The sequence below is a fragment of the Capricornis sumatraensis genome, chromosome 4 (genome assembly GCF_032405125.1).
Source record: "Capricornis sumatraensis isolate serow.1 chromosome 4, serow.2, whole genome shotgun sequence".
Lineage (NCBI taxonomy): Eukaryota > Metazoa > Chordata > Mammalia > Artiodactyla > Bovidae > Capricornis > Capricornis sumatraensis.
Genome location: NC_091072.1, coordinates 25,211,728 through 25,231,297, shown reverse-complemented (window position 1 = coordinate 25,231,297; position 19,570 = coordinate 25,211,728). Strand labels below are relative to the sequence as shown.

Sequence of the window (19,570 nt, the reverse complement as noted above, 5' to 3'; positions counted from 1 at the left end):
GACATTCAATGAAAGTAAAATAAAGCTGGGCATGTTAAATGAGAAGGTATTTTCACTTAGTCAATCACAACCTTCAAAGCAGGTGAAATTAAATTATACTATATGAAATCCTAAAACTTACGAGTCATATATTTCCATATCAATATAATAAATAAGTCAGATAAAGAATGTAAAAAGTCTACCAAATGCACTGTCAATGCTAACAGCATTTTCTTGGAAATAATAATACTTTTATAAATAGGCTGATGCAGAACTATCAATTTCACATTTAATAACTTATAAAACCAAAGTCAGTATTTATTTTCCTGTGCAAAGCAAGGTAATAGTTGGAGTGTGTGCAATTTATATTTAATACATCCAAGAAGATAAATTAACCTATCTTCCACATACAGTATATAAATTAAATCCACTGTTCTATTTTTGTATAGTATCCTTTTATAAACTACACTCTTTAAATTGAAAAGATTTCCAATAAATAGTATTGAGTTATTTTCCCCATGTGAATATTGAATTTTGTTGTTTTTCAAAAGAAAGTTTTTCTTTTCTTTTTAAAGACATTTTAAAATAATGAATTATATTTAAATTATTCATCATTACTGCCAGTTGGGCTCACTAGTCCATGTGGTCCTTTCACAAGAAACAAAACATTAACTTCTACCTAATATATACATCAGTCTTCTAAACCATTTTATATTAGTCTTTATAGTATTCATTTTGATACTACAGACATATAATAACAATATGCAATAAGTTACAGTGCCATAAGATACTAATTTTATTAGTGTTATTAACATGTACCATCTGCCGTCGGAGCTGCACCATGTTTAAAACAATAATGGCAATAACAGTGACTACTGCTACAAAAACTACCACTGTTTCCACCATCAATGTATGACTTTTTTTGAGAAAGAAAGACCTACATTTTAAATTTCTTTACTGTACACATAAAAGAATACCAGATATTTTGTTGACCTTGGTAAATGAACAAAAACTTAAAAAAAAAACTTTATATGATTCAAACAATAATGCTAATTAAGTACTTTTAAAAGTTAAAAGTACAATGTAAACCATCATATTGTACAGTAGCTTAATTTCTACTTGTGTTTCAAAATGATTTCAGTGTAATTAAAAACCTGGTAAGTAATAGAGATCTATTAACGTTTCTAAGGGCCCTAAGATAAATCTCAAGGAATATTCACTTTCTGAAAATAAGTTCACAGTCCAAAACCAAAGGGAATATGTTGCTGTTCATTTTTAAGTTATCTAGATTCCAGGAGTCATACATTATTCAAAAATGAGACAAATTTCTAATAAATTAAAAAAAACATTTAAAATACATTCTTATATAGTCACTGGAAGAATCTATACACTTCTGAAGGGAATGAAAAAGTGCAGTGTTCAGTAAATAACACAAAAGCTCAACATAACACGCAACATCTGTAATTAGTAAGAAGATGTATCTTATCTGTCTTACGTTCAAGAATTCAGTTCAAGAAAAAATTATAATTAGTGTTTCACCTTTTCCTTCATTTCTACGAGTTCTGATTTCAGTCTTGCTTCCGCCCTCTGAAATGTTTGCTTCTTGGATTTTCAAGTAGATAATAATCCTTTAAACTCTGCTTTAGCAGTACCTAATTTAAAAAATATGCAATAACATAAAAGTAACATTTATTTAGGATGAAATTCGGACATGATGGCATTGATCAGTTACTATAATGACAAGAAACAGTGAGGAGCATAATAAAAACACCCAACAGATAATATAAGAATCAGACTTATAAACGATTTCCTTTAACTTAAAAGTTGAATGAAAACTTATCTAATCTTCAATCTTACAAAGTTCTAGAATCAATGTAGTCATTTTTAGCTATGGTTCTATATTCTACTACATAGAATCAATGATGTTAATGTGATACTATTTTAAGTTGGTTAGATACACTATATATAGAACATATAAATAGTATAATCCTACTGCTTTTTAAAAAAATGTTTAGTTTAACTTTTTATAATAAGGGCAATATAAAGTTCCCAGAGATTAGGAAGACCTGACCTCTGTTAGCTCAATCATGACAGTTACCCCCTTAGCTAAGTAAATAAGCCTGGTGCTGCTGCTGCTCCTGCTGCTGCTAAGTCGCTTTAGTCGTGTCCGACTCTGTGCGACCCCATAGATGGCAGCCCACCAGGCTCTGCCATGCCTGGAATTCTCCAAGCAAGAATACTGGAGTGGGTTGCCATTTCCTTCTCCAATGCATGAAAGTGAAAAGTCAAAGTGAAGTCGCTCAGTCGGACTCTTAGCGACCCCTTGGACTGCAGCCCACCAGGTTCCTCCATCCATGGGATTTTCCAGGCAAGAGTACTGGAGTGGGGTGCCATTGCCTTCTCCGAAGTAAATAAGCCTACTTATCACTAAATATTTTAGACCAGCAATCCCCTAATTGAGTTCCATAAAACATTAGGCTTCAAAGCTTTGCAAAATATCAACTACTGCTGTTTTCTTTTAGGGAGACAAATCAATAGTGGCATGTTAAGATCTTAGTCCTATTAAAGTATTTAATCATGTTTATTATGATTGTTTATGTTTCTCATAGTTATTTCAAAATAGCTTTGGTCTTTTAAGTAACATACACTGATATCCTATGCATATGGAGCTCGTTGGTAATGATGCTATAGACAAATATAAATGCTTGAAGCTTGAGAAAAATAGGAAAAAACAGATATTTGCAAGCATGTAAATGAGCAAAACTTTCATTTCCAAGAACTAATCAGTACTCACAACTGACCAAAATTTTATAGTTGACTTTTTAAAGAAAAAAGAAAAAAACTGAAAGAAAAAAGGAAAAACAAATCTCTCATCTTGGAGATCATCAACAAGTTTAAGGTATTTCTTTGGGTTGATACAAACTGAACAAATCTCCTGTATCTTCCTCAACTATTTCATTCTCTGGTGATAGTGCAGTAAATAATAGCTAAGATGGTTTTGTCATCACATAGAATGAGGAATTCAAATCCTGTTTTGCAGCTGAGTAGCAAGTTATCTTGGGTAATTGACTCTCCAAGTCTCTATTTTCTCTGCTGCTAAATGGGATTTCTATCTGTAAGGATTAAATGAGATATTGCATGTAGAAGAACACCTAGTATAGCGCCAGGCACCCAAAATAACTCAAAAAAAAAGTTGTTATTATTGTAGCAGATGTTTGGACTCATGATTCTAAAACACAGTAAAAAATATCCCTTAGAGGCTGATGATCCTTGATTACACAAATGCAATCTGGATTCATTCTACTGCACCTGCTCAGATATAAAACTGAAGGTTAAACGGAAAACTTTTCAGTCAAGACATTCCATGAGAATTTCAGCTGGAGTATTCCAGTTCATTTTTAGATCACAACTTAATAGTGGCAAACTAATGCTTTGTTATAACAACTATTCTTGAATTACAGTCCAAAATGAAATCCTTAAAAGACTGACTCTGAAATTGAGTTAGTGACCTAAGATTTAAAAATAAATTATAATTCCATTTCTTTTAGTTATTACCTAAATGTTATAATAGAAAAATAAATGACCCCTTTCTTTTATTGTTACTGAGCAAATTTTGACAAATAGAGGTGCTAACATACTTATCTGCTATGAAGTTCCTTCTTCAGACAGGATTTGAAAGTGGGATACTTCTGAACTGTTTTATAACCCTGTGGAACAGAGGATTAAAAGTATAAATAAAATATGAGGTCATAGATATGCAATAAATAAAGCAAAAATAAAAATGCGTAACACCTGAGAGAGGAAGACAGTGTCAGGGGTTTATAGCATATACATAATTTATGTGTTAATTTGATCTTGCTACTCTAAAATATTTGAGGAAAAAAATGATTTTCACTTGACTTGTGCCACCAATGTGAATGTTAACAACTAACCACTAGGTGGCAGTTAAATACACAGTATCTTTATCAAGGCAGTTTGGATTAAAACATTGTCTATGATGAGTCTTGATTTTTTGTACATATATTTTTTTCTCTTTTTAAATGTATAATACTCAGAGGTATTCTTACCAAAGAAGGAAGACTGAATATTCTAGCTGAATAGAAAACAGTTTTTTTTTTTCTTTTTCTATTTGTGGCATATCAAAATAAATTAAATGTGTAAACATGCACAGATTTATGCACCATTTCACTCTTTAAAATATATTTTTGAGATAAAAATCATTGAATTTCTTGAAATTATTTCGCAGTGTGAGATGTGAACAGGAACAAACAGTTCAACAAACAAAAAAACACTTTTTACCTGATTTTCCATATAAAAAGTACTGAATATGCAGTGACTTAAGAACCTCATGTTGCCTAGTGGAAATCTGCATCACATAAAATGAGAAATGGTGATATGTCTTTGTATATTAACAAGTCTTGAACAGCCAGTGTTCAGACTGAAGTAACAATAATGTTTGGCAACATTTCCCCCCCGACCCCAAACTGGGATAAATACATTAAACTAATTGAGTATGAAAACAAGTTTTTGAAATTCAAACTGATTTTATATTTTAAAAAGTATTACCTTTTATCACCTCAAATTACTTTTGAAAGTAGGTAGGCCTTTATGTTTTACTTTTCAAATAACATTTCTTGTTTATATACTTAAATATTCATATAAACTATTTCTGAAACTTAGATGGATTTTTTTCCCCAAGTTTTTAAAAGGAGAGCAATAGGCTTGAAATGTATAGGTTTACCCGGAATCCTCTATGGAGTCTGTCTTTCATAATTCCAATAAATTCTTTATAGCTTAATTGATCATCTTTGTCAACATCAAAAATCTTGAAGACTGTGTTCACTAAATGTGGTGAAAGTTTGAGGCCAGTGGCTACGTAGACAGCACGCTTAAATTCATCTAGATAAATGACACAGAAAAGGGGTAAACCATTAATATTATTTTTATAATATGTGTTAGTTATCAGCAAAGTTACAATGCAAGTTTTTCTTTTCCCCCCACAAATGTGGGTCATGATCTTATGTTAATGTAACTCTTTTCAGAAGTGACGTCGCTCAGTTGTGCCCGACTCTGCGACCCCGTGGACTGTAGTTTACAAGGTTCCTCTGTCCATGGAATTTTCCAGGCAAGAGTACTGGAGTGGGTTGCCATTTCCTTCTCCAGAGGATCTTCCCAACCCAGGGATCGAACCCAGGTCTCCCGCATTGCGGGCAGACGCTTTACCGTCTGAGCCACCAGGGAAGCCCTCCTAACTTTTAGGGAACAAAAAATTTTTGTGGTTTTGGTTAAAAGGCTTGGTATCAACCACAGATACTTTAGAGGTTATTAAAGTGAATAAGTTCTCAAGGAACTTGCAGTTCAGGTGAGTTTGGGTGAACTCCAGGAGTTGGACAGGGAGGCCTGGAGTGCTGTAATTCATGGGGTCACAAAGAATTGGACACAACCGAACGACTGAACTGAACTGAACCTGAATTAAGGTGCTAGAAGTTGCAACAGAAAAAGAAAAAAAAAAAAAGGCAGATCTATTCCTAGCACCTGCCAGAATGATGTTTTTCATTTCCTAGTTCCACAAAGTAAAAGAGCAGCCTTCCATTCTGAACCAGGTAAGCAGGTACTGACTCTTTTTCTCTTTTAAAGGTTGACTCTCTTTCCTTTTTAAGGTTGATTAGTAGATTTATTGGGCTTCCCTGGTGGCTCAGATGGTAAAGAATCTGTCTGCAATGCAAGAGACCTGGGTTCGACCCCTGGGTTGGGAAGACCTCCCGGAGAAGGGAAAGGCTGCCCACTTCAGTATTCTTGCCTGGAGAATTCCATGGACAGAGGAGCCTGACGGGCTACTCATCCAGATTTATCATGGCAATAAAACACTGGTGTGTTAAGGCAGGGCTCCCAAAGGTTTTGGTTTTAATTTTTGAAAAAAAGGTTTTTTGGCTGCAGTGCATGTGAGATCCTAGTTCCCCAATCAGGGATCGAACCCATGTCCCCTGCAGTGAAAGCATGGATTTTAACCACTGGACTGCCAGGGAAGTTCCAGGTTTTGGTTTTAAAACACTAAAATGCATTAAGAACATCGAGATCAGTCAAAGAGTGAAATATGAAAAATTTTCAGGTTTCTTTTACTCAATGAGAAAGTGAATAAAGCTATGGAAGGGATTCACTGTGTTTTCAAGAGAATTGTCATGTAGGGACTCCAGTGTGACTTCTCCCTGGAACTTGGTAATAAAATAATGAGACTGTCCTCTGAAATTCAACTGGGGGATTAGCACATACTAGATATGGCATAGGTAAAATCACTGTAAAGAAATAACCAAAACGTCCTTAGATGGCAAGATTATTTAAAAAATGATATGACTACAAGGGAAGGGAAAATGGTCACAGAATCCTGGGAAAGGACTTGACTTGTAAAGCCTCCCCACAGGAAAGGAAGGAGCTGGCCCTGAGGACAACAGCCAATTCTAGGGCAGCTGTCAGTTCAGTTCAGTTCAGTAGCTTAGTCGTGTCCGACTCTTTGCGACCCCATGAATCGCAGCACGCCAGGCCTCCCTGTCCATCACCATCTCCCGGAGTTCACTCAGACCCACATCCATTGAGTCCGTGATGCCATCTAGCCATCTCATCCTCGGTCGTCCCCTTCTCCTCCTGCCCCCAATCCCTCCCAGCATCAGAGTCTTTTCCAATGAGTCAACTCTTCGCATGAGGTGGCCAAAGTACTGGAGCTTCAGCTTTAGCATCATTCCTTCCAAAGAAATCCCAGGGCTGATGTCCTTCAGAATGGACTGGTTGGATCTCCTTGCAGTCCAAGGGACTCTCAAGAGTCTTCCCCAACACCACAGTTCAAAACCATCAATTCTTCGGCGCTCAGCCTTCTTCATAGTCCAACTCTCACATCCATACATGACCACTGGAAAAACCACAGCCTTGACTAGACGGACCTTAGTTGGCAAAGTAATGTCTCTGCTTTTGAATATACTATCTAGGTTGGTCATAACTTTTCTTCCAAGGAGTAAGCGTCTTTTAATTTCATGGCTGCAGTCACCATCTGCAGTGATTTTGGAGCCCCCCAAAATACAGTCTGACACTGTTTCCACTGTTTCCCCATCTATTTCCCATGAAGTGATGGGACCGGGCAGCTGTAGTTTTTGGTAAATTAAGTAAAACTGTCATTTTCATATAACATTCTTAAAACTCGGTTAATTTAAGTCCATCTTTAAGAGGTGGCTTTACTGACAAAATTCAGGTTTCTGAGCCAACAGAGAGTACAGGTCAAGTCAGTAATACAAATAAATAATATGAATGTCAACCTGTGATGATGTGTGTGGCATGGCTGGCTGGCCCTTCTATAGGGAGACACACACCCTTCTGTTACTGAGCAGCTATGAGGTTTTTTCCTCTTTGAACCTTTACAAACATCATTAGCTTTTCCCCGTAATATGTGATGAAAGGCAATAATAAGTTTAATACCAAAATTTAGAATATTTCCCTAAACTGTGCTTAGGGAAAACAAATTTCCCATTGAAGTATACACCAGACTTTCAGGCAAATGGATGATGAATATGACAGACATATCTAGTTAATTTGTTGTCAAAGGTTGCTAAAGAATTATGGTTTGCTTTTAATTTTTGGAAGTTTATTACTTACCTTGTCCTATAGAACGACTTGCAAAATTATACATATTCAAAGCTATTGCAAAGTCTTCTAGGTTGTTCAAAAACTGGAAAAATGACCTGAATTCATCAAATGTAATGCCCTATATTGGGAAAATACATGTAAATATATTTAGCACTGTCAAATTAATTAAAATAAATATCCACACTTACTAGATACAAATACACTAAGCTTCAGCAATGTATCTTCTAAGTAAATATTTCCAGGGTACTTTCTGAAACCTTCTTTCTCCAAATGGAATGTAAAATTTCACTCAATTTTTTCCCATGGGTAATGTGCTACTATTAGCAATGATAGGTGAAAACACTGTCATATCAGCACAGAGTTTAAAAAAATGCTACAATAAAAATAAACTTAAAACTTTCTATTTTATTTCAAGCCTGGATTTTTTAAGCCTTAAAAGTAAATATAATCATTATGAAAAAAATATTTACGAACTTTCTCCTGTACATGTATTCTTTAAATATATTTCGGCATTAGGTCATTAATGCCTTTATAATGACAATGCAAAATAAAAATGTCCAAAAACCCACAGCAGTGTGTTTTTACTTGTTCCTGCTATGATAAGGCTGTCAGGACAGAGGAAAGAGGTTCAATGCACATAGAGCTCTGGGAGGCCCAGCACGGGGCTTGGGGTAGGATCATGGACAGGACTCAGTAATGTTATTTACATAAAATGAAATTATTGCCACTGTTATAGCTTCAGTTAAACAGGAGAGTTACTTGAAGTAAGCACAATGTATCTCTGATAATACAAATTTGGACATGAAGAGCTGTATTTAATTAATGTGTTCTTCTTAGCAAAATGAACAAAACTGAGAGAGAAAAATAAACTGAGAAAGGAGTAGAGCTTAGGCTTAACAAATTCTGACCTTCCTGCTGGGGTAGCAGGAGAGGGGAATATTTTATATAATAGGTACATATGTATTAGGTTGGAAGGAGAGACCTCATTGAGAAGTAATGCAGTGAGCCGTGTGTATATCTAAGAGAAGAGCTTCAGGGAGTGTCTATCTCCTTTTCTAGTCCTCATGACCTTTGGTCCTCTTCATAATATTTACCATTATCTGAAAAGATGTCATTTACTATTTTTCCTTTACTTGTTTGTTGTACCTCTCCAGTGAAATGTATTCCATGAGAGAAGGATTTTGTTGATCTTATCATTTTATCCACAATGGCTAGAATAAGGCCTAGTAAACAGCAGAATAAAACCTAGTAAATACTATAAATAATAGCTTAATATTTCCTAGACAAATGAGAGGAAATGAAAAAGCATTTTAGAAACGTAAAGTGCTATTGAAATACTATTAGTTGTTATTCTTTTGGAGAGATGGAAATGACAGGAGAAAGGAAAGGCAGAAGTAAGATGTGGTAGGAACAACACTGGCTGTGAGAGTCTTGGGTTTGAATCCTTGGCAAGTGTCTTAAGTGCCTGAGAGCCTCAGGTTTCCATTTTCTAAAAGAAAGTTGGCAATATCTGGAAGGTTGCTCTAAGGATTGATGATATAATGCAGAAAAAAAAAAAATCAATGAGAATCAATGCTGGTTCACTTGCCATATTTTCCTTTCTCACTGTAATGATTTGTTACGTTTAAGACGTGCTATGCTTAGTTGCTCAGTCATGTCTGACTCTTTGTGACTCCATGGACTGTAACCCAACAGGCTCTTCTGTCCATGGGATTCTCCAGGCAAAAATACTGGAGTGGGTTGCCTTGCCTTCCTCCAGGGGATCTTCCCAATCCAGGGATCGAACCCAGGTCTCCTGCACTGAAAGTGGATTCCTTACTGTCTGAACCTCCAGGGAAGTCCAAGAAAACTGTATGTTTAAGAGATCTCCATCAATGAAAAGTTTTCAGAAGCTGAATTTAACTTAAAAGGAAACTTTCTGTTTTTTATTTTTTTGGCTACCCCACGTAGCTTGCAAGATCAGAGTTCCCGGACCAGGCCATGGCAGTGAAAGCACAGAGTCCTAACCACTGGAATGCCAGGGAATTACCCAAAGAAAATTTCTTATTTTGAAATAATTTGATGTAAAAAAATAGTTACAAAGAATTCAAATGTAAAAATGTATATGTAAAAAACAGTACATACAGAGAGTTCCCGACACACTTCACCCTAGAACTGAATTTTTTGAATTACGTATTTTTATAATTTTCCACTGGATAAAAGAGAAAAAGCAGATACCTCAAGGCCCTAAATAATACACCAGTAGCTTGAGAAAATGGTACAGTTTCCAATATTTATTCTTAGGGAAGAGTCTATGAATTGGAAGAAATTTAGTTCAACATGTAAAACAGATTAAAAAAAAAAAACAAACCCTAAAAGATTATATAAACCAACAGTCAAAAACATCCAGTCCTTTTTTCCTCATTCCATGGGGACCTGCAGAATTGTCAGCACCGTCACAGTGTAAACAAAGTCAAACTGTTTGCAAGTTTTCCTTGGATAGATTAACTTAATCCTTCTACAAACACAAATAGAAGGCAATACATCCCAAACATCCCATGCTTTAAGAGGTGCTTGTAACACCAGTTCTATTCGGTTGCAGTGATGCATTCAAATACCACTAGATAATGTAACTGCTCAGAACTGCTGAAAATATGTGCTACTAAACAAACAGACAATCAGTTGTCCCAGGTTCTTAACCATTCATGCCGTCCAAACTCTTTGAAAAACCTCACTTCAACTACTGATAAAATCATTCACTCATCAATAGCTGTCTTCCAGTGACCTTTTATTAAGGGTATTAGGGAAATGAATAAAGTGTGACTGAAATTATGTCAATATAAACTATTTTATATGAGGTGATGTTTACATAGTAGCCAAAGCATATAGCTCAGCAGAATTCTCTTGAAAAATGATATTCATAATGTGAGTAAAACAACTGTTGATAACATTAAAGGTTTTCAACATGTCTAAGAAAAATAAGGGTAAAAATAAATAAAAAATTTAATAATTTTAAAAAAGAAAAATAAGGATATGTACCCAGAATTTTAAATTCATCAGTTTTTAAAATTTAGCAGAGCACTTAAGACACATAGGAACAAAGAGTGGAATATGTTCAAAGTATGTATGAATCCACAGGGGAGCAGAACTAACAGGACAGTATATTTTACAGACCTATATAATTACAAGCTAATAACATACTGTTCACAAAATAAAAATGAGGATCAGATACCTTTTCTTCAGGTATACTGTAACGCACATTTTCCAAAAATACTGATGTATTTTCCACATTTGTATATCGTAAAAGAATATGAGCAAAGTCTTCTTCACTGATAGTATTCATCCCATTAGAGTAGGAAAGGAATTCTATTTCTAAAACTTCTGTTTGGAGGTTATCCATGAACCTGTGACAAAAAAATATATAACCAATGAATAAGATAAGTGAAGAGTGATGGTAACAGATGGTACTTGGCCTCTGAAGACTTTTGCTCCTTACTCTGTAAAATGGGCATAACAACAATACCTTGCAGGGTAGTGATCAGACTTAAAGGAGTTAATGTGTCCTGCCTAGCATTTACTATCATAAACACTGTATACGTGCTTATTATTACTTATTGTTACTGTGGCTTACTAAGACTAAGGAATTGGTAATATTCTTTCTTCTGAACACATAGGAAATAATTCAGATATCTAGACTTTTTTTTTTATCATTCAGTGACTTCCTATTATATTTATCAATATGACTACTGGTACATAGGCACTGATGGAAGTGGATATTTGTTATATGTTATAGAGAGTATCTTTAGCTAAAATGAAAGCAGCAAAGAGGTGAGTGTCACTGCAATAGATGACTCCTTTCTGATTTTAGTATGTTAACATTTTTCAATACGAGTATAAAAATTAAGCTCACCTATAAAAATCTTCAAAGTTGAGTTCAGCTTTTCCTTTCTTCCCAAAAAAGTGTACAAGAAGTGTAGTATCCGTTACTAAGTTTGTAATGTCATCAGCACGCTTAAAAAGAAAAAATCACAATTTGGAAGTTAGTTACAGCAAAACAGAATAGGAATGTCCAATATCTCCCAAAGAATGTAAATATATTAAAATTAGAGTAAAAAGCATAAAGATGTATCAACACATGCCATTACAATTAAGAAGTTCAAAATGTGAAAACAAAATTATAGATGAAATTGATGTTTATCTTCAAAAAGCTTAAAGCTCTGATTATATAAGAAGTATTCAACCTCACATTGCGGTTTGAGTCTTTCAAGGCCCTTTATGTGACAATACAGATACTAAAGTGTTAGTTGCTCAGTTGTGTCTGACTGTTTGCAACCCCATGGACTGTAGCCCACCACACTCCTCTGTCTGTGGGATTCTCCAGGGCAAGAAGACTGGAGTGGGTTGCCATGTGCTCCTCCAGAGGATCTTCTTGACCCAGGGATCGAACCCAGGTCTCCAGCACTGCAGGCAGATTCTTTGCTGTCTGTCACCAGGGAAGCCCCTATGTGACACTAGGTTAGTATAATTTTTGAGTAGTGCTTGAAAGGCACTACTACTTTTACCAATAACTTTAGGTTGAGGAGGTAGACTGATGTAATGGAAAGAGGAAGGGATTTGAAATCAGAAGACCTCAGCTTACTGACTTTTTTGATCATAGGCTTCCTTACCTGTAAAATGGGAAAAACCGTATCTGTAATAACCATTCTGAGGACAAAACTAGAATGTGAGTGTAAATGAAATATACAAATGTCCTTGTTGGTAGTCATAAGATGTTTTGGACAAAAGCATTAAAACCTTTGGAGGGGGAGAGAAGATATCTCCTGTTAATTACAGACATTCTTCTGTGATTGTGTATAATCAACTCTAGTCAGTTTATTATCCAAGGAACAGCTTAACTTAGTAGGAGGAGGAAATATCAAGATATTGAGAAGCATGCCTAAATGGAACATAAGAGTGGAGGCTCAAGCTGATCAGAAGTCAGCAAGGACTGGGGTATTCATCTGCAGGCCAGAGGGATGGGATGTGGAAGGGGTCAGGATGGCTAAGAAGAGGAGCAGGGGACAGGTTTTAGAACAAGTTGCTACTTCACAAATAAGCAGTAGTGCGATGAGCAAACAGGAACAATGAACTCAAGAGTCAGATTTCTGAGCTTTAAATCCTGACTTTTTCCCTCATTGGTTAAGTGGCCTTGGGGAAGTTAATCTCACTGAGGATATTATTATCCTCAGGAATAACAGCAGTACTCACCCTAAAGGGTTGTCATGAGGATTAGATAACCCCTGTTAGTCAGCACTATCACTGGCATATTGTAAATGCTCAATAAATGTTAGCTATTATTATTAATTTCTGTCAAATCTGTATATTCTAAGAGTTGAAAAAGGACAAGACAGGAAATAATGTTGGAACTTAATGCAAAAAAATATTTTTACATGGTACACGCTTACTTCTTTTGTGTTACTGAAACTACATATATTATATAGATCTAACAAAATGCCTTACAATGAGGGGATATAGGAACACTAAAAGTTAGTGAACTCAGATAACATAATTACGAATGTTTTCCTCTGGTGTTGTCATGTTCCTGACCTCGAGACATAATACACTGAAATGAGATGGCTTTGTTTCACACAGCTTTTAAATAATGACCTCATTCGGCCAGTTTTTCTCATGGCCATTGAGCAGAGCAAATCTTCATTTACAGTCTTTCATCATCAAAATCTTATTAGACTTAGGTTGCACTTATCCAGATAATCCAGATCCACAGAGGCATAAATAACAGTTGGACATTAGAGAGAAAAATTAGAAAATGGAAATGGTGAAAACCTTTTCGCCTCCTTCAGTGAAACAGAGTACTGTTGGCAGTCACTGAAAACTATACCAGTATCCTTGGTATCCTAACAGTGTTATATAACTTAAATCACAGGAGCACTGAGACAAAAATAGAGACTTTATCCCTTTGATTCTTGTGCTTATTGTTAAAATAAAATGAATTCAGGTGTTTTCATAACAAAGCAAAAAAAGAACCCCATGGGCCATTTACATGAAGAGCCATTATCTAACTCTGTTTTGACTAAAAATTACTTTAAATGACTTCATAAAAAATGAAATAAATTTAAAAACCTGCATAAAATAAAAATATGTCAAATTATTAAAGAGTTTAAAGAAATTCTTTCAATGTATTTTTATTGATTACTATGTGATAATAATCTTATCAAGCTCTATTCAATGGCTGGAGGAAACCTTCAAACTCTTGATATATTAGTGAAGGTTTTAAATAACCTACTAAAACTTATTAAGGGTTAGTAATGTTTAAAGCAAATAAGAAAAAAATCTAAATTTCATCTGTAAAGCTCAAAACAGTTTGTATAATTCCAGTACTCACAGACTGTACTCAACAGTTGCACAATAGACATAATATACTATGAATTTATTATCTATTATTTTGGTTAGAAAGTGGTATTTTTCTGAAAGTGGCATATTCACATTTACATTATCAAAGGGTTTTACTATCACTGAAAAAAATCTATGGTTAGAAAAAGCTCTGAAATAAGCATATGAGAGACTAGTATCAAGTTTACCTACATTATGTAAAGAGACCTGCTTTACTCTCAATATTTACATTTTAAATATAAAAGAAACAAAGAAATACAAATATATACAGATCTAAGCTTTCTTTCTGAACTAATTTGAATACTGATACTATTAACAATTCAATGTTACACTGGCATCTGTAATAACTGATAAGGAATTATAATGAGTTGGAATTTACAGCTAATTCTCAATTATCCTCTCTAATGTTAGGAAGGTAGTAACAGAGATAATCCCTCAATAATTATTTTACCTGAAAACACAAGTTTTGCTTTCTTTTCATTTTACTTCATACTTCCTTTCATCCAATTTATTTTCATGATGTTTTAATTAAATTAGCCAGCTTATGATTATAGCTGTGGATTGATTACAGTCAATGGTGTGCTAGTAAACTAGCTTGCAAAGGGAAAAAAAAAGCCAGATTTGTGGTGTTTGCCAATGTCTAATACACTCCTATCATGGCCACTTTGAAGGTATCAATGGGATGTCACAGAATGCTGAGTTGGGAAGAGATGTGCTGTAAAAGCCAGGCCCAGCGCAAGTCTGAAAGAGCAATAAACATCTTCAAGAAATCCTATGCGAATCTTATATATAAGATCTTTGAGTATATGTACGAGCCGACTGGTCTTCTGATTTAAACCTCCCAAGATTTAAATTAAAGCAGATTGTGTCTAACTGCAAGAATTTCTTTCTAGCAGAGTTAAATGAGATTAAAGATAGGCGGGAGGCTGAGAGGCGAACAGTCCATGGTAGAGAGAGACAGCAAGACAGAACTGCTAATTTGAAGCTGGGCACAGCTGGCTTGTAGGGACTCTAAGGACTAGTGTCCCCAGTTGCTCTTACTTTTAGGCACTGACTACTATGTGCCTACATAAATGATTACAGAATCAAGCACTTCTAAAATATGTGTAATTGGAATATCCATTAGCACTTTATGCCCCAAAATAGCTAGAATTTAAAAAGGTGATTTTTAAACATTAGTAATTACTAGCCATAATCACATTATATTTATATATCACATACAGACTAAATATAGGGCAAAATGCTTTATTTACTTGTTTTAGGATTTTAAAATTGAGCACAAGTAGCAAAATTAGCAATTCTAAGTGTCTACCATGCTCTCGAGATGTCAGTTGAGTAACACTGTATATATAGGTAACAGAAGTCATATCTGATCCAGTTTACTTCTCTAGATATTTTTAAGTGTAATTTTTAAAAACAAAACTTTAGAAAAAGAAATGAGAAGCCAACTTTAAAGACAAAAAGATAATGAAAAAATACATTTCTTAGTATTTACTGAAAAAGTCATCCAGCCAGCCATCTCTAATAAAGTTCTTAAAAATTCTTAATAGGAAACATAGAACAGTATTCAACCTATAACACATAGCCTATCTTTTAAAATGATAAATTCCTATTAACGGGCAAAAAGAGAGTAGAGTGGTGGGAGCCGTCCGCCTGAGTGCAGCAAAAAGGTACGTCTCTATGGAATTCTAAAACAATAATGAGTGATGTAATGGTCAGTCTGCGTTTAATTTTCCATGCACTGGCAATCCTAACCAATGTCAAGGAAAAATGTTCCTCCCTTCCTGGACAGACTGCTCTTAGCACAATTCCCCCATGCCCACCCTTGGTGAGCTGCTCACTATGAATAGTGGGAAATTGGATTGTTTAAATCTACTGTAATTCTAAAGCGTTAGATATCTTTTACTAAGTTCACGTAACATTGAAGTTTATAAGGTTAAAAGAGTCAGTGAAACTATAAATAGTATTTTCAAATTTCCTAAAAGTGATCCTAAAGTGAAAAATAATATTTCCTTTTAATTAGGTTGGAAAGTCAAGTTTCTACAACAAGCAGGTAGATTTAGACAATTAAAGGTGACCTTGCAGCCCCTGCCAGCACAGCTGACATATTCAAATATACCAATTTATATATAGGAATTATTGCTTTCCTGGAGAAAAGGGAAGATACAAAATACATTTTTGGTTTCATCACTGTGACTCTAAAATGAAACAAGGACCAGATTAAGAAAGTGGCATGTGGTACAAGGACCTAGTTGAGGTCCAATTATACCTCTGCGAGGTCTGAGAAGAGTGCTTGGCTTGTGTTACGTCTTAGTGTATCCCAGTAGCTTCTGGAGACGAGTTCCTCAGCATCTGTTTTAAGTACCTGTAGAAGTTTTTAAGAAGCACAACTGAAATCTAAAGAACAGTCCCAAACAATGATAATTTATACACTCTAATCTCTTCTAGCCAAACTTGAAAAGGACAGAAAACACACTAGCTTACCTTTTTTGTTTTCTGCTGCACACAACAGTATTGTATTACATCGCTGGTAAACCCAGGCCATTTTCAAAGCAGTAATGTATATACACTATTCCTAAGTACAATGTGGCTTTGTCAAAAAATCACCTTCTTCACTCCCAGGCCCATGCCCTTCTACTGAGACATACATCCCTTCTAAGAAAGTGTGAAATAAAAATTTTATTCACACCTGTGTGAAGTAAATTTATTTGGAGATTTTGGTAATTTTATAGCAACCTGGGAAAATTCTGCTTAACTTAAATGAATTGTTAGCTAGCATGTGTTAGTGCATCAAAGAGTCAAAATGACCACATCCATACGTTAGAGAAAATTCAGATTAATCCAAAACTTGTCAGGAAGAAGTACGTGAGTTTCAGGCAAACCACTCAGAGCTAATCAAGGATTTCTTAAGTGTATCTATGGTAAATAGATCAGCTACTTTCTGGTTTATCCCAAGGACACAGCACCAGCTTCTACCTCAGCACAGGCTAGTCTGAAGGTGATAATCAAGATGAAGAAGTGTTGTCTAATCTTCATATGAACTGCAGAACTTCAAGCTTAACTTGGGCTGTAAACAAAAGTAATTAAATCTGGTTTCTGTCAGAATTTATCATGGAAGATTTCACAGATTCTCAGGCTTGGTCTTCTTTGGGTTACTGTGAGAAGAAAAATGCTGCATAATGAACCTAGGGGTGCGTGGCTGACAATGAGAGAATTTTCATTTCTCGTGTGTGTTAATTTTCAAAAGTCCAGTGCCCCTAATGAAATTATAAGCATCTGGGAATTATTTCAAAGACCTATATTTTAATTCATGATTATGAACTAGAAAACACTGCCTACTATGTATATTTTAATAAACTCTTAATAAAATGTTTATAATACGGTATCATTAAGCAGGAGTCACTTATATAACATAGATGTATTTACTACCATAACAGTGAACATAGTAATATGGCAAGAGAGTGTGCTCATCACCTCCTTTAGTAACTAAATAAGCTTTCACCAAGTAAAATTAGCTGAGTGGAGAGCTAACACAGTTCTTTTTCTTTTCCAAAGATATAAGAGAACTTTGATAAATGGTTACTAGATTAAATACTCTGCCAAGTTATCTAAATATTTTGACTGTGGATATATTTTTAAACTGTAACTATAAAGTTGGTATATAATAAAAATAGAATTGTTAAACCAATGAAACTAGAAAAAAAGGCTTACTGCACAATTATTAGGAGGATAACAGATTTGTTCTATGAAGCCAGGCCTCTTCCCTACTTTCAAACACTGGTCACCATCACCCCTCCCTGCCATCACACACAGACTTTTATGACAGTATTTACAACATATGAGGGATAAAATTAGTTTGACAACCTATATTGACATGGATCGCTATAGGAAAAAATGTATGTTCTGAGAATAGAAAAGAGAGAAAGGAGGAAGAAAGGAAGGGAAAGAGGAAGAGAGAGAGGAAGGAAGAAGCTAGAATGAAGCTAGTGTGAAGAATTCAGGTACTGGAACCCTAATCCCCAAGGTGATGGCATCAGGAAGAGGTCGGCCTTTGGGAGGTGATTAGGTCATGAGGCCAGAGCCTGCAAGGATGGGATTGGTGCCCTTAGCAAAGGGGCCTGAAAGACCTCCCTTCCTCTGCCTACCACCTGAGGACACAGTGAGAAGGTACCAGGAAGTAGGCCCTCAGCAACTATCGCACTGAGGCTGTTGGCTTGCTGACCTGGGACCTCCAGCTTTCACAACTATGAAAAAATGAGCATTCATCATAAGTCATCCACTTTATGCTATTTTTATATAGCAGCTCAAACAAACACAGAAGGAAAGAAGTAAGGAAATAAAATAAGGGAGAATGGGAGGCTAGAAGAAGGGAATAAAAAAGGTGGTTAGAGGGCAAAAAAAGACTGATTTAGAGATGGGAATATACCACTGTGGGAAGCAGAACAGTGGTGTCCTAAGGTTGTTCATGTCCAGATAGGCAAATAAACTATATACATAGTATATTTGAGAAAGGTTATACCCAGAGATTAGGTAAACTAGAGGGGAAAAAAATCCCAAAATAGCAGCCCATAGCATTGGTCAGGAAACTGTCTTTGCTATTAGTGATATTTAAAAACACACAGAAAAATAGAAACAAAGAAAAGAAAACTACATCTTTATAATTTGGGCCAATACAACAACTGTGCCCTGAGACACCATAATCTGAGAATTGTACTTTAAAGTCACACGGGACTGCAGGTCTCTGCAATGTATCACAAAAATACACCCACACACAAGTCTTCCTGGAAAACACACACCCTTAACCCAAGCCTTCAAGAATCACCACAGACACATTCCAACAAATACATGCTCATAATATGAGATCGTGCGTGCGTGCTAAGTCGCTTCAGTCTTATCGGACTCTTTGCAACACCATGGACTTGTAGCCTGCCAGGCTCCTCTGTCTGTAGGATTCTCCAGGCAAGAATACTGGAGTGGGTTGCCATGCCCTTCCATGAAAGAACGTAAGTCACCACATGTAGGAACTAGCAGAAAAAAACAATAGAACCAGAGCTGCAGATTTCAGATGCTGAAATGATTAAATATGGAATACAACATAAGCTTAATAAATTTAAAGAATATGAAGTTGCATGTGACAGGATTTTTTAGGAAAAACAGACTACTGAAAATTATTAGGCTGATTAGAAATAGTAAAACTCCTAGAAATGAAAAATGAACCACTGAAATTTAACTGAACTGAACTATATACAGCTAGAGAGAAAATCATTAAACTTAAAGGTAATATGAATAAACTATACAGAATGCAGTGTGAAAAAAATAATTTGGCAAATTAAAGAGGAGTTGACAGACATAAAACATGAATATCTATGAAAGCTCTAGAAAATCACAGTCAAGAAAATGGGAGGGAGGAAACATTCAGAGAGACACTGGCAGTAAACATTCAAGAAATAATGAAAGCAAACAATCCTCGCATTTGAAAAGCCCAATAAATTTCACGATAAGTAAAAGCAGAAAGATAGACTGTAAGAAAATTGTAGAATAGCAAAGGGAACCTTAAAAGCACCCAGAAAGAAAACTGATTAACTACAAAAGA

At 35.3% G+C, this 19,570-nt stretch overlaps 1 protein-coding gene across 1 annotated transcript in view; it reads right to left on the bottom strand.

The window, feature by feature from the left end:
* Positions 1–1,148: 1,148 nt before the first annotated feature.
* The window catches only part of MICU3 (mitochondrial calcium uptake family member 3), an 81,011-nt gene continuing 62,589 nt past the window's right edge, over positions 1,149–19,570 (bottom strand). Inside the window, exons 9-15 of the mRNA XM_068971032.1 lie at positions 16,247–16,342; positions 11,498–11,598; positions 10,820–10,991; positions 7,618–7,726; positions 4,721–4,878; positions 3,618–3,686; positions 1,149–1,631 (exon numbers count right to left, since the gene is read on the bottom strand). Of these exons, the coding sequence (XP_068827133.1) occupies positions 3,618–3,686; positions 4,721–4,878; positions 7,618–7,726; positions 10,820–10,991; positions 11,498–11,598; positions 16,247–16,342 (705 nt within the window). The 3' untranslated portion in view covers positions 1,149–1,631. The remainder of the gene's footprint in view (positions 1,632–3,617; positions 3,687–4,720; positions 4,879–7,617; positions 7,727–10,819; positions 10,992–11,497; positions 11,599–16,246; positions 16,343–19,570) is intronic.